Genomic DNA, 15,951 nt, shown 5'->3' with positions numbered 1-15,951 from the left:
CTAAGGAGTTAAAACAGGAATACTATATTTTCATGCATCTCCTGCTTTGACAGATGAAAAATGTCAACTGTCCTGTTTTTATTTTCAAGCTTTTGCACTATTCATCTGGTTCATTAGTGCATCTCGCTGCTGCCCCTGACAGCTGCTCGCCCTCTCCTCCCAGCAGCTGAATTTTTCAGGCTAATTTGATCCTCCACACTGAGACGATCGCTAGAATGATTGACTTGCTCCCTGACCTCCAGGGTCTGACTTTCCTGATTAGTATTCTGGGGGTGTCTGAGGGACGAAAGCCCACTGTCTGTCTTCAGGGCTGGTGGCAACGTGTGCTCTCTCTCTCTCTCTCCCACTCTTTTTTTGGGGGGGAGCTGTAAGCCACCAACCTACGACCCTGTAAGGATGCAATTGCTGCACTGAACAATAAAGGAAATGTGTAAAACCTACTTTTCCATGTAAAGGTCCATGTAGCAAAAGCATGGCATCTTGATTTTAATTAGTAAAGTCTACTTTGTTGCATATCAATTAAAACCGCAGTGATTAGAGTGTGTTTTGGGGTGGTTATTTAATTATTATTATTTTTTTGATATCTCAGGCATATTTGAAAGTATAATTTTCCTGTTGTAAAATGAACCTTGGAAGAAAAAATCTTCATAATAAGGAAAGTCAGTAATTGTTATTAAACTGTAAATGATCCGCCATACAGCAGCCAGAAACAGAAAATAAACCAAACATTAGGTTTAGCTGAAAATCCAATCAACTGCCACAAATTAACTAGTGAAACATAGTCACTTGGACCTTTATGGAGATTTCATGAACAGTTTCCCTATCTTTAATCTGAATATAAACATGAACAAATGCCCCAAACATGGAAGTAATTAAAACATTTTAAAGGGCATTTTATGTTAGACAGGTAAAAAAAAAATCAATTTCAGAGAACTGTTGAACTGAAATACTCATACTTTATCAGACCCATTGATGGTAATAGACGTAAACTGGCTAAAATTAAACCGCTCTCGATTAACTGTTTTGTGGGTTAGCCATTCTTATTACAAATAATTATTACAAATAGGATCCTTATTACAAATAATTGGAAGCACTGGATTATTCCATTCAACGAGATCAACAGCTGAATGAATTTCAAGTGAGTAAAATCTGTTGATAGCCAAATAAAATTGGACTGTGGATTAATTTTTAAGAGAAGAAGGAACAGATCTTATAATCATGGATCTTAACATTTGCACCTGCTTGTATACCAGCACAACATTTGTAATTACTTTCCTACGTAGCAAGGATCCTCTTGCTAAATCAGTAAATCTGAGGAGTGATTTCACTAAAACCTGAAGCTTATTATCAACCTATTGCCATCCTTCATAACATGACCTCACTAATTATATCCTAACTATCTGCAGTAATACAAAACAAAACAAAACAATCAACACACTGCAATGATAAATGAAAAAAGCAATGAAAGTACTGTCAATACAAAATGCAGTCGTTAATTTCATTAAAGGTCACAATTTTATAACAGGAAGCATAAGAGAAAACAGGGGTTCAAAAATCCCTATCCTGATCCACATAAATGTCTAAAGGAATTCTTCCATGAGGCTTTTATTTGATTAGAATACATTATTTTGGTAAATATTTTAAAATCTACATTAAATTCCTTTCTACACAGCCAAAAAAGACTTTTGAATTCCAAACCAAATCATACAGCTTTCCACTTCACAAACTGAGGCACATTCTGGATCAGAAATTAAAATCAAAAATATCTGAGTGCACAATATGTTTTCTTAACATTTTTTCTACTAAAAGAATCACACCAGAGTAAGCTGCCAGTAAGTTGCACAGAGGATGCCATTTCTTTGAGCATCCACTAGGTTCTCTATGGGTGCTGCTGAATCAGTATTAAGTGGTTCCCCACGAAGAGCAGGAGCCTAATACTGTTTGTTTGTTTTTTAATGTGAAAACACCCAAGCCCCAGTATGAAAAATTCAAATCTCAAAAGGTACTTGAGGTAGCCATTGTTTACCGTATTTTTTGCACCATAACACTCACTTTTTTCCTCCTAGAAAGTAAGGGGAAATGTCTGTGCGTGTTATGGAGGGAATGCCTACGGGTGGCATGCCTACGGATTTTCCTCCTCTAAAAACTACGTGCGTGTTATGGTCGGGTGTGTGTTATAGAGCAAAAAATACGGTATATGGTTAGAAGGGGCACTGAGTTGGTTACAAAGAAAACAATAATGTTTGCCAAGGATATAAAGAGACAATTCACAAAATCCCAATTCTGCATTAGCAGGTGTTTATCCTGATGGATAGCTTTAGTGAGTTCTGCTGAATCATGGAGGCAGGTGGTTTGTCACTTCACCTGGATGCTTTTGAGCTGGGAGGGCCTCTCTGGAGAGCATTTGGGTAGAAGTTGTAAAGCACAGTGGGAGAACCTTAGGAGCAGCTGTGCATGTCCTGAAGGATTTGGTTCAACTTGGTTATCTTGTTGATTCCGGTATAATTAGTATTAAGCCACAGGACAGGTTGGCACTGTAATTATCATGTGCATGAGAAAATGATTGAATGAATACCTGCTCATAGTGTTATTTTCCTGCTTCTCTTTTAGGAGGTATGCTTACCAGATATATCAATTAATCTGACAGTAATTTTGTGGCTTTAATAACTGCAAACATTTTGACAGCTCCTTATGTAACTCTTAAAAGGTACAGTTCCCCATTGCACCCACCAATCTTAACCAGAAATAATCGGCAACTTTTGAGAATGCAATATTTTAAAGGTTCAGTTTTTAGCAGAGTTTTCTTACACTGATTTAAAAAGGTAGTCTGGTATAAGCAGTGTTAGTTCTACTACAACCTTAGTGTATTCACTGGATATGGCGGACAGGTTTCTGTTCACAGCTAGCTATGCTATGGAATGTGTGCAAGTCTTAGGATGCAGTGCCAAGAATAGATCATTTCTAATTCAGGGGATGATCCATTCTGAGCTGAAATTTATGGCAAAATTCTGCAACAGATTCATTTAGGATTGAGGAATGTATGTAAATTTTATTATGCTCAGCAGTGAAAGGTTAAGTTTCTACACTTTCGCTTAATGCTACTTTATCACCAAGTGGTTAATAGACGTAAAAATGGATAGCGGAATCTTAAGACAGATACAGAAAGATTTTTGAAAACATCACTCACCAATAAGTGAGTGTACAAGTTTAAAAAGTATTACCTCATACAAGAGACATCCTAGAGACCAAATGTCTGATTTGAAGTTGTACCCATTTTCATGGATTCTCTCTGGAGACATGTAATAAGGTGTTCCCACTGCAACCAATATGGAAATATAATTTTAAAAAATGAACACTTAAAACTTCATCACAATGCTATCAAGCAATATACATTCCAATATTTTGGTTGAAAAAATTGTAATTGCACAATTATTAACAAACATACAAAGAGACAATACAGAGGAATATTGTAAATGAGTTTAATCTCATTTCAGGGAACCTTAGCCCTATTTTATAGAGTCGACTTCTATGATAAACTGTTTTGAAAAATGAAGATAAAACTTGCAGAATTATCAGGAAGTGATTTAGCAATTTAGACCTTTATATAAATCAATATTAATGTTATGAATTTCAAATCTCTTGTAATATTTTTCAGTATCCCATCCCTGCTGGAACAACAGAAGTATTTTTCAATTCATCTGCTTTCTATCATTCAAGTATGGGGCATTTCAATAATAATAATAATAATAATAATAATAATAATAATAATAATGGCTGAAATCAAACACATTTACAAGGGAGTATGCCCCACTGAACACAGTGGATCCTACTTCTGAGTAAACACACATAGGATTGCACTATAAGAGTAACTGAAGTATTGACAGGAAAGGTAAGGGGGAGAGTAACAACTGGATTTTCCAGGGAAAAGTGGCAGGACAAAGGCAAATTGCCTTGGATATGTGCCTAGAAAGCACGGGACAATCAGAAAACCACTTTCTAGGCACAGGACATGCAGAAGTGTGGATGAGCCTTAAGACAAGTCTAGAACAGCAAAGCTCAAAAGCGGATTAGAAATTAAAAGGTTTCATAGGTTATGGATAAATGTTCTAAAACGCCAAGAATAGCTAACTAACTAACTAACTAACTAACTAACTCTCTCTCTCTCTCTCTCTCTCTCTCTCTCTCTCTCTCTCTCTCTCTCTGTGTGTGTGTGTGTGTGTGTTAATGAAGTCATGGTTCTAGGCCCCTTAAAAGTTTGTTTACATACTTCCTAAAAATGTATGAATAGTACCATTCTATGCATGCCCTCTCAAAAGTAAGTCTCATTAAGTTCAATGGGGCTTACTCCCCAGTAAACATATGTAGGACTGTATGCTAAAACAATATTGGCACGTAGGGCTAGTTTACATTTCAGGGCATGGGTACAGATCTCCTTTTAAGCCACCCTGCATTTCCACATGGCAAGCCTCTCATATGCGGAAACTCCTCACTTGTGTTCCAGGGCTGCTTGTCCCAAAAAGCTAAAAGCATCTAGCAGGATGATCTGGTGTGATGAAAAAAAACCAGCTTTATCTGTTTGCTGATCCAAACACTTCACAAAGTGGCAAGAGCTGCCACGCGCAGCAGTGTAAAAAGACTGTAATGTGTAGACAGGCCCCTGGGCCATTTTATGGGCTTTCATATTCCAGGAGGTTCTGATGCCGTGTCAAAAAGAAACTGAGAAATTTAAATGACACTGCAATTTAGCATGATAAAACTGCAGCATTCTTAAAATTAACTTTTTTGATAGTGATTTGAGCTGGAAAAGACTACCCAACACTGATCTGCTGATAAAGTCACAGTTGTTGCTGTGTTTATGATACAACCTCCAATGAGACGATTTGCTTCACAATAACAATACTAATAGCAGATCTGGCTTGTAACAGGCTACATATCTGCTGCTTACAGGGTGAGGAATTGGTGGAGAAAGAATTTGCAGACTCTACAGGGGGCAGCTGCAAGCACTAAGGCTTGGAGGTTTGTAGTTTACCAAAAGCAAAAGTTCCTTTAACCAGTAGTTCTCAGAAACCTGCTGTTACATTAGGGGGTTGAGATGAGTGTGAAAGATTGATGACAGGGGGAAAGAAGAACAAATGCTTGAATTCTGCAGAGTTTAGCCTATTCTAACACTTTAACTATAATACAAACTGAAGCATTTAAATAAGAACCTTCTGACTTCACACAATAAATGGGGTGGGAGCGGGAAAGAGCTGATACGTCCTACTGAGGCAAGTTTAACAAAAAAGACAACTTAGGTTTTTTCAAATGTGCTTTCTGTCACTCTTCTTTGAATACCAGAGGGTGTGGGAAGGCCATATACCAAACCTGGGTGATGCCAGGTAAAAGTAAAAGCAAACCTTTCTCCATCCACTGCATAATTAACCATGGAGTTCATTGCCACAGGAATGGATCTTGTGAAGGCTACTAGCATAAACTCCCTTTAAAAGGGTACCCTTTAAAGGCAAGTTATGTTAGCTCTTCAAAACATCCAATGGGGAAAGGTCTATCAATAGTTGTTAGCTACAATAACTAGAAATGAAATATTTGCATCTGGAGGAGAATATGCTTCTGATTACCAAGTATGGGCAATTAAGTAGTGGGGAGAGTTTTCACTATTTAGCTCTGCTTGTGAGCTTTTTCAAGAGGATTTGCTGTACTAGTCGGATCTTGAACATAGCTCTGAATGCCCGTTCTTATTATCTTTTTCTGCTGGACTTTTGCAATGCACCAATGCCAATTAGAGGTAAATTGTAAAATGTATCCGACATAAACTCTCTGCTCTATGATCAAGAGGAATCCACCGCAGGTCTGTCACCCCGAGAAGTCCACCACTCTAAAGGGAAGGAAAAGAGGGAACGCTGTACGGAACAGAAGTAGGGTAACCTGCAAGGAAGCAGCAGCAGCCTGAGGTTCTTACTTGCATTTCCAAATTTAGATTGCTGCTATGCAATCTAACAAAGTCCCTCTTGGGGCCCACCCAAGTCCTCAATGCAAAAGTTGTGGGGTGCTGTGGCCCGGGGTTGTTATGAGCCACCTCTTCCATATGGGAACTGTTTACACAGTGGCTGCAGAAACCTGAGAAACCACCACCACATCATCATCATCTACTATGATTCCATGGGAATGCCTCACTTGACTGACAGGGTCCAGGATTTCAGTCCCTGAAATGAGTGTCATCCTCTGAAGGCCACTTCCTCTTGCTGACCCTTCCAGTAATTAATGTGGGGCGGGGAGGGCCATTTACTGGTGTGAACATACATCATTTTACAATCAAGGAAATCTCTCTGACCTAAAGAATGAGCAGCCGTGGTTTTAGAGCTGAAAAACCTTCCCAATCCAAGATCACCAAGTTTTACTACTCCTGTAGCTGTAATGAATACATTTGCTGGCTTGATATCTGTAGAAAGAAAAATATTTCAACAGGTGACAGTAGAATATCCATGACTTGCGTGTGAGTACTCATCTAATTTTGCTTAAACATATATGTATTGCTTTAAAATATTTAAAAATACCAATTATGCATACTCAACCCCCATAGGCTAAATTTCATTTTTTATTGTTAACTATTTTTATCATTTCACAATAATTTATTAAATTTCTATACCATCATTTATCCAAGGCTCACAGGCAGCTTACAACATAAAAACACAAAAAATACATAATGTCGTAACATTACCCCACCTCCACAGTTTAAAAGCCATAGATGGTTTAATCATCCATTTAAAAGAGCAGCATCAACCTCAACATACTTGAGATCAAAATGTAAATGTTTTAAAGGTAAGTTTTAAACAGGAGCTTTAAATTTAAGCCTCACTGATTTCAAGAGGAAGTAACATAGAAAAACCTGCTCTTAGGACTCAGGAACTGTCATGCAAAATTTGGTTACATTATCTTAAGAGGTGTCCAAATGTACAGGAAACAATTTCTCACAACTAGCCATGATCCTCTGATTTCCTTGAATGCAATGAGATTTCAATGAGCACTAATGATCATAGTGCTGTAAGTCAGTCTCTCAAATGCTCTCCCATGTCTCTGAAGGTTGATACAAAGAGAAAAGTACCGTATTTTTTGCTCTATAAGACTCACTTTTTCCCTCCTAAAAAGTAAGGGGAAATGTGTGTGCGTCTTATGGAGCAAATGCAGGCTGCGCAGCTATCCCAGAAGCCAGAACAGCAAGAGGGATTTTTTTCTTGTTTTCCTCCTCCAAAAACTAGGTGCGTCTTGTGGTCTGGTGTGTCTTATAGAGCGAAAAATACGGTAGTTTCCCAGTTGTTTTTTGACAGGAAAATAGTCATACCCCCCCCTTGGGAGTTTTGTGGTAGGCCAGTCTCCTATACTTAAAGGGAAGTTGTGTATGTGTTTTTAGCTCCCCCAGGTTAACAACACCTTTTAAGCACATCTTATTAAAAGTATATGGGTGCTAGGCTATGTTATTCATACTCAGAGTAGAACCACTGAAATCAACAGGAGCTGCATTTACTGATTTCAGTTGTGTATACTCCGGATATAACTAGATATGGACATCATCCTGTGTATCTAAGAAGTTTGACAAACCTAGAGACTGTTGTCCTGGAACCAGAGAGCAGAAGGAAAGCACACTCTGTTTTTGCCACCTCCCAGGGCACTAAGTAGCCCCGACCAGTTGCACTTCCTGCCTCCCAGTCTGCGGCAGTCTGCTCCCATCCATCAGCCAGACAAGGAAGCAGCTGCAGAGAGCAGCCTACCCCTTCCCTGCCAGGAAAACACTCTGCTCCCTACTGCCAATTACCCTCCAACCGCAGAGCCAAAGGGAAGCGCACACTGACCCTATCCATCAGCCAGAGGGATAAGGGCTGCTAGTGCGTGCGTTTGGTTTTTATTATTATTACCTGAATTATTTTGAGAGGCGCATAATCCAAAGATGCAGAATAAGTCTTCAAAAATAAATGAATAAATGATTTTTAAGAATCTACAGCATATACACAGCATGCATATGAATTGTAAGTTGTTCATTTTAACCCATAATATAGTCATCACTCCAATGGACCAGCACAAATATGTTTTAATGTGTTCTCGCTAAAGGAGGGACCCAAGATTATTACTCTATGCACTGAGCAATATTTATCAAGTTACCTATCCCAAAGAGGAAAAGCAATTTGTAAAAAGCCATTGCGGTAATATGCACACTCACACAAAATCATATACACTGGATATATATTTTTCTTTCAACCTCTACACTGGAATGACATTAGCTTGATTAAACGCAATTAAGTTACCTCGATGCATGACGCGTCGTGAATGCATGTGCTCCAAGGCACTGCAGAGCTGAACAAAGTACTTCCAAACTGTCCTTTCAGGAATCAGTCTCTTCTGCTTCTTGAAATGCTTTGAAAAATAAGAGCAATAAAATTAACTACTGCCAAAGCGGATTTGTGAGTAGCCCAACGTTGCAAAGCAATAATTTGGTTAAAAATTATTAAAAGGATAGGATTTTAAACAAAATATTGCTACCCACCAAAGGGTCATGTTTAACTGATGAAACAAAAATCCCCACTGGACACCCACCCACACACACTTAATATAAGTAGATACGAATATTCCCAGCTTGTACCCTAAGGAAAGTTTGGTCGGTCAGGGTCTGATTGAGAACCCCCTCGAATTTGAATTTAACCTACAGCTTCAGGGCTGGAAGGTAGAGCTTTTGATTATAATGGCTGCCCCCTATCCCTTTTAGAATATGATTTTACATTAGACCAGTTTTGGCAGCACAGTAAACCATGGTTTATCATGACCAGAATAAGCTGCAGAGAGCCACTGTACGCTCCACCTCCAGCATGGCATTGAAGGAGACCCTGAGGCATACTGCAGCTCATGCCTATCATGGTGCCTGAACCAGCTCATTGGAACACATTTCAGACTACAATGCTATACCACAGAAACTTTGTTCTCGTGTTTGTACTATTAAACTCATCCCCAAACTGCTTCCCAATGAATTTATTACAGTATTTTCTATTATTCGTTTAAAACTTTCTCTTCCTCCAAGGAGCATGCAGGGTTTCTAGGTCTGTCTAGAAACAGATATTTGACCAAATAAAATGGCAGGTGTGTGTGTGTGTGATTTATTTCAGTAACTGTAATGCCAGGACTGCAAAACAACTGCATGTTTTTCTTTCATTGTTGGCTAAGGATACTATTACACTGCCAACTCAAAAGACCTGCAAGCGTGGCAGGTGTAAGGCGGCTGTCAGAGCTATGTTCAAGCTGAGAAGAAAACTGCCACCCATAAGTCTGCCACTGATCTATCCTATTTATATGATATCTTCCTCTTCCTTGACAGGACAAGGTTAAGTGGGATAAAGAAAATGGCTTTAAAAGAAAATTAACAGCTGTGTGCTAACTGAGTCAACCAATATTTGAAACAAATGCAATGCAAACTACAATGGCAACATATGTCCTTTAGGTAACGAAACCTTGTTGTCAAGGTATTGAAGCTGCACCCCCAACTCCGCTGCCCCCAAATCAGTTAAACATGCACTCACTGAATAGCAGACTCTGCAAAGTGTGGCACTCTGAGCCTAAACACATTTACCTGGCTGTAGTATTGATTTATTTGGAACCCTGAACAAATTGAAACATTAAAAAAACAGCACAAGGTACTGATATTTTAGACTGTAACATTTTAGCATTAGGTTATATTTTCAAATGCTTCCCAGTGTAAAAAAAAAAAAATGTTGCAAAACACAAGAGGTGTAGTATTAGGATAGCACTGATGCTCTAGCCTTTTACTTGCAGTCTTAAACTTTTATCACCACATTCATTCTGACGCATTAAAGTTCACGGGGGGCGGGGGGAGAGAGAGACCATATAATTTCCCTTAACATTTTGATCAGCTCTCAATTCTAGATAAGGTTTCATGCAAAGGCGAAGAAGCCATATAGTCATCATTTATTTAAAATCCAGAAATCACAAATTCATTCAGAAATGTGTTGCTGTTCAGAGGCTACTAGTGCGGTTCCTTCAATTCGCTGGCCCCATTTTATTATTTATTACGTTACATGCCACTTTTATGCCAAAATGGCTTCTAAGGAAGTTTACAGCTATAAAATCAATAACATCAATCCATAATTAAAACACAACACAACATTAAAACATCCGTAATTGACACATACAATTAAACAAACAATTAAAGACATGGCAATCAAAACCGGTTTTTTTCTGAAAGTTAAAATAATAAAATCAGAAGTTCAGTTCAGGGGAGGGCTTGCCTAAACAGGTGTGCCTTCAGGAGCTAGCAGAATGCCAACACTGAGACAGTCTCTCGTATTTCACCAGCACTGACCCTAACAATGGGGAAAGCTGCTTCCGTGTTATCACAAGCCAATACTCATCAGGCCATGCTGAAACTGATTAGCTGATCATAGTCCCTTTCCTGGGCAAGTGAAGAAGGAGGTATTTCAGGTAACGTGATCCAGGGTTATTTAGGGCTTTGTATGTAAGTAGACTCTTGAGAGTCCCATGGACTGCAAGAAGATCAAACCTCTCCATTCTGAAGGAAATCAGCCCTGAGTGCTCACTGGAAGGACAGATCCTGAAGCTGAGGCTCCAATACTTTGGCCATCTCATGAGAAGAGAAGACTCCCTGGAAAAGACCCTGATGTTGGGAAAGATGGAGGACACAAGGAGAAGGGGATGACAGAGGATGAGATGGTTGGATAGTGTTCTCGAAGCTACCAGCATGAGTTTGACTAAACTGCGGGAGGCAGTGAAAGACAGGAGTGCCTGGCGTGCTCTGGTCCATGGGGTCACGAAGAGTCGGACACGACTAAACGACTAAACAACTAAACAACAACAACAAAAGCAGAACTTTAAAACTGGCTCGTTGACCAAGGGGCTGCCAGTGCAAATCCCTCAGCACTGGTGCAATATGTGCCGGATTAAGAGAACTATTCATCACCACCAAGCCCAGTATTCTGCACCAGAGAATAGAGAAGCAAGAGGAGCCCCCCCCCCATATGGTACAGTGGCCAAGCTATCCCTGTCCCAGAAAGTTTGGAGCCGACTAAGCTACCTGGGTCTCCATGGACAAAGATAGTACTCCTATACTGTATACCTCTTCTTTCAGAGGGAGTGCAACCCTGTCTAGAACAATTATGGGGCCTGGGAACAACTTACTCACTGTGTCTCTGTCTGTTAATACATAATCAGCTCCATCTAATAAACCATGGTTTGTTAGACTAAGAACAAGTATTGTGCTTGTGTACTCCCTCCTACTGAGATTAAACCCCAATTTCCCAGGTCAGTTGTACTGGAAATTGTAGTTTAGCCAGTACCAGACATTTTGCATTATGGTGAATGAGAGAAGAATGGATAAAATGAAAAAGATGGAGTATGTGGGCACAGAACTTTAAGTTTAATAAAACTGTTATTAGTTTGAGAATGTTACATGTACACCAGGTCACTACATGCTTCACAGTCTTATCTGTGTTGCCCTTCACAATTATACCATGTAGTGAGAAAGGTAATTCAACTATTTGAATTTTTAAAGGTAGAAAAGAATGGCTTTCCCACACATGCAGTCCATTGCAGAAGAAGAACTTGAAGCCAGATCTGCCAGATCTAAGCCTCTCAAATGAACCAAACAAGGATTGTACTTCTCTCCCTCTCCTCTCATGTGTAAATTTCTTCTTGCTCAGTTCCTTCTTAACCAGTTAACCTGAAACAGGCTTCCCCCTTATTCCAGATTTGAAACCAGAAATTGAAGCTTGTTGGAAAACCTGGTCAATTTATGACTGAATCTGGTTAAGTCTTAATTGTAATTTACCAATAGAGGGTGGTTGTATTCAACACCATTATTATTATTATTACCAGTATTATTATTATTATTATTATTATTTACCACCCTTCATCCGAATATCACGGGGTGGTTCACAACATAAAAGTACTACTACTAATAATAATAATAATAATAATGATGATGATGATGATGATGATATTTTTCGCAGGGCTTGAGTGAGTGATGGCCAGCTGCTGGAATGAATGGGGTTGGTGCTAAATTGTTTGGCTTGCTTTACAACCCCTAAGGACCTGGTGGGGGGGGCGGAGAAGGAGAAGGAGAAGAAGAAGTAGTAGTAGTAGAAGAGCAAAGGAAGGAGGCTTCCCTTCCCCAGGATAGAGTTGCCCGTAACATTAAACACAGGGCACGATTTCAGGGGGAGAGAGAAACCAAGGCAGTAGTTTCTGTGCATGCGCGAGCGCCGAAACCCGGAAGTAACCCATTCCGATACTTCCAGGTTCGGCGCGGTACACAACCTGAAGCGTCTCTAACCCGAGGTATGACTGTATGCTGAGGCACACACACTTTTAATTTCCTCAAAATATTTTCAAAAACTGAAATGATGCAATGTTTGAACGCAAGCTCTTTAAATGCCGCTTTCCTCAGACCTGGACTGAATCCAAAACAAACTCTGTATCTATTCTCCCCATAGCTGGGATTTGCATATCAGAGGACTGTTTGATGTCAACAAGATAGATAGATAGATACCGGGTTTCTTTTCATTTAGAAACAAATACACAACTTCAAGTATATGCACAGAAAGCACATTTTATTGTTTTTAAAATGAACCCTGAAAAGACTTCTAACAATGAATTTTTAGACAAACTTCTAACAAAAACTCATTGTACAATGCCAGCTGTTCCTGTATATTTTACACCTTACTTGTCCCAAAATGTTCTCAAAAGTGTTATGTGCACTAATGAAATCAAATTTTCCGAGATTTGGTGTGGTGTGGTATGCTAACACTGGGGTTTAATTTTTTTGCCCCAATGCAGAACCAAGTGGAGAAATGTATCTGCTCCAGAGCTTACCTGGAGGATTGGACCTTCAAAAGACCAGGTATCTCAAGGTACATGATGAAGACACTTGACTGGAAGAAGGCAGGTGTTTCAGTCCTACCAAGGGATGTCAGGGCCTAGATCCAGGACCTTTTAAATGCATAGCTCTAGTGCTGAGTGGCCCGTCTGCTATGGCATAGAATTATATGGTATAGAGTCATACCTCAGAAGTCGAACGGAATCTGTTCTGGAAGTCCGTTCATCTTCCGAAATATCCGTTCGACTTCTGAAACGAATTCTCGCTGTTCTGTCTTCTGGTTTAGCCACACAGCCTGCATTCGCTCCATAAGATGCACACACATTTCCCCTTACTTTTTAGGAGGGGAAACATGCATCTTATAGAGCAAAAAATACGGTAGTTAGCTATCTATCTTGATATATCCCTAGCATTGCTGCAAAATATAATATCCCATGAGTAGACCAATCATGTATTTGCCTCACATGAAAGCTACATGGGCATATAGGGAAAGTTACAGGGAGGGATAAAGAGTCTTGAGAGTCTAATAAAGGCTAAAAGAACAAGGCAAGCTTACCTTCCACAGAAAAAAAATATTTAAGTAAGGTTATGATGATTTCCAAAATATTTAAATAAGTTTTTATAGAAAAAGAAAACAACAGAGAGTTTTGGGGTATCCTAAAGGCAGCAATTTAGTATGAGCCTTTGTAGGCTAGAACCTTCATCAGATTAGAAAAGAGGGGTTCAAAGGCTAGCAAACAAATGGAATAATTACGTTTAAGTCTTGTAGCAGAACTAAAAAATAAAAATGCAAGAGACTGCAGTTTGTGTCCCAACCACATTTAAGAGGACAGAGTAATGCAGAGCATGGATGCATTCATGATCCAGATCAGATTTAGATGTGTTCCACTTTTGCCAGAGGACACAGACTGTATCCCATTTATCAAGAAACAGAGCAGTTCAGTGTAAGCATTAGCAAAGACTGAACTTTCCAAGCATCCCTAGGTGGGAACAAAGGTATTACATTATCTGGCAACCAGCAACACTGCTACAGCAAGTGAAAGCAATTGAAGCAGTTTTCCAGACAGGAGTGCTTGCAGGGTTGCAGTTCCTGTCCAACTGCTGTCATGACAGCTCCAACCTGCTCCTGCTGCAGTGCTGCTGGTTCTTAGAAACTGGGAAAAAATAATGAGTTACAAAAAGCACACACCCCTAATATATATATATATAAATGCTCATAGATATTAGTAGGGCTTGTCAGCACTTGGTGTCAGAGAGTTTGCATCAAGAATGATAGAATATATCTATATATATATTCTATGTATGTATATGTATATAAGAATGAAAGGGGGGGAAACCACCTAAAATTACAAAGAGTAAAAAAATGACACAAAATAGGTACCACAGGTAGCTTCAAAACTTTTAACAGCAAACATAGGTATAGTCAGTTCAAAGCACTGCTTTATATTTCCTTTAGGAAGATGCTTAATAAAAAATATATTAACTCGAGACTTTGTTCTATAATTAATCTAGCTAGTGTTGTCTGGTGTACTGTTGAAAAATATTGAGTTTTTTTGTTTTGTTTTTTTTAAAAAACACCCTTTAAAAACTAATAAGAAAAGCTCAGAGGAGAAAGGTGACATAATGGCATCTGTAATGTACCATCTCAATGTTTGGATAATCAGTATATGGTACATATCAAAAGCATTTTTCAGTACACAGTAGTAGCAAATGTCTTTACCCTAGCATATGCGGAAGTCTCAAAGAAAAATTAAATTTTTAAAGAAAGTTTTTAAAAATAAACTTCAGTGCTTAACAATAAAAAAATGTTGAAAGTGTAGATTTGGCTGGTTGCTCTCATACAGTCGTACCTTTGTTGTCAAACTTAATCCTTTCCGGGAGCCAGTTTGACTCCTGAAACGGTTAAGAAACCAAGGCGCAGCTTCCAATTGGCTGCAGGAGCTTCCTGCACTCAATTGGAAGCCGCAGAAGCTGCATCAGACGTTCGGCTTCTGAAAAACGTTCACAAACCAGAACACACACTTCTGGGTTTGCGCCATTCGGGAGCCAAAACGTCCAAGTACCAAGGCATTTGACAACCAAGGTATGACTGTATTTAAGAAGAGGCAAGGGAAAGAGCCATTTCTTTCCTTTTGTTTCACTAATGCATTACTGGAAGGACAGATCCTGAAGCTGAGGCTCCAATACTTTGGCCACCTCATGAGAAGAGAAGACTCCCTGGAAAAGACCCTGATGTTGGGAAAGATGGAGGGAACAAGGAGAAGGGGACAACAGAGGATGAGATGGTTGGATAGTGTTGTCGAAGCTACCAGCATGAGTTTGACCAAACTGCGGGAGGCAGTGGAAGACAGGAGTGCCTGGCGTGCTCTGGTCCATGGGGTCACGAAGAGTCGGACACAACTAAACGACTAAACAACAACAACAAACCTTCAAGGAACCCAAGAAACGGTATGTGAATGTGGAAACAGACTGCCCTCTATTCTAATCCAATTCTCGGTGTTCAACACACACTTCCCTAGCAAACATCTGAATGGAACCAGAATGGGAAGGCTGCCTTAAAGACCACAATTGAGGCTGTCTAGTTGTCCTGGTGTCCCCACCAGCTGAGGAAAGGTGGCTGGTGTCTAGAGATAGTCTTCTCAGCTATGACACACACTTATGGAATTACTTCTTCATTGAAGTTAACCTTGTGCTAATCCTAGTACCTTTTTTGCACCAGGAATTGTTAAATTTTCCATTATTTTCTTTGTATTACTATTTAAACCATGTTGTAATCAATTATATTTTGCTTTTGTATTTATCTTGTTTTTGCAGATCACCCTGAAGGTATTGCTGGAGGAGGGTATATAAATCATTTAAATAAACAGAACAGAATAAAATGGACTCTCACCTTGACAATGTAGCCATAATACAATGCAGCAGGATTACTTTTCAAGTTATTAGTCAAGACTCTCACCCCAGTACAGTGCCATTCACACAGCAACATGAATTTATATGAACAAGTTAGGGTATAAATCACATCCCTGTTCTTCTTAGTTTTCACACCAGGCTCAAACATTACCATG

At 39.4% G+C, this 15,951-nt stretch overlaps 1 protein-coding gene across 8 annotated transcripts in view; it reads right to left on the bottom strand.

Annotated features, from left to right (window-relative positions):
* NEK7 (NIMA related kinase 7) overlaps nt 1-15,951 on the bottom strand; it is an 82,428-nt gene that overhangs the window by 18,108 nt on the left and 48,369 nt on the right. For all 8 annotated transcript variants that reach the window (XM_083620350.1, XM_083620351.1, XM_083620355.1 and 5 more), the window contains 3 exons: nt 8,295-8,403; nt 6,329-6,436; nt 3,222-3,316 (listed from right to left, as the gene is read on the bottom strand). In XM_083620350.1, the coding sequence (XP_083476476.1) occupies nt 3,222-3,316; nt 6,329-6,436; nt 8,295-8,403 (312 nt within the window). The remainder of the gene's footprint in view (nt 1-3,221; nt 3,317-6,328; nt 6,437-8,294; nt 8,404-15,951) is intronic.

Source organism: Podarcis filfolensis (genome assembly GCF_964270895.1).
Source record: "Podarcis filfolensis genome assembly, chromosome: 6".
Taxonomy (NCBI): Eukaryota; Metazoa; Chordata; class Lepidosauria; order Squamata; family Lacertidae; genus Podarcis; species Podarcis filfolensis.
Note: the sequence above shows the minus strand (reverse complement) of the source record. Positions and strands in the feature narration are given on the sequence as shown.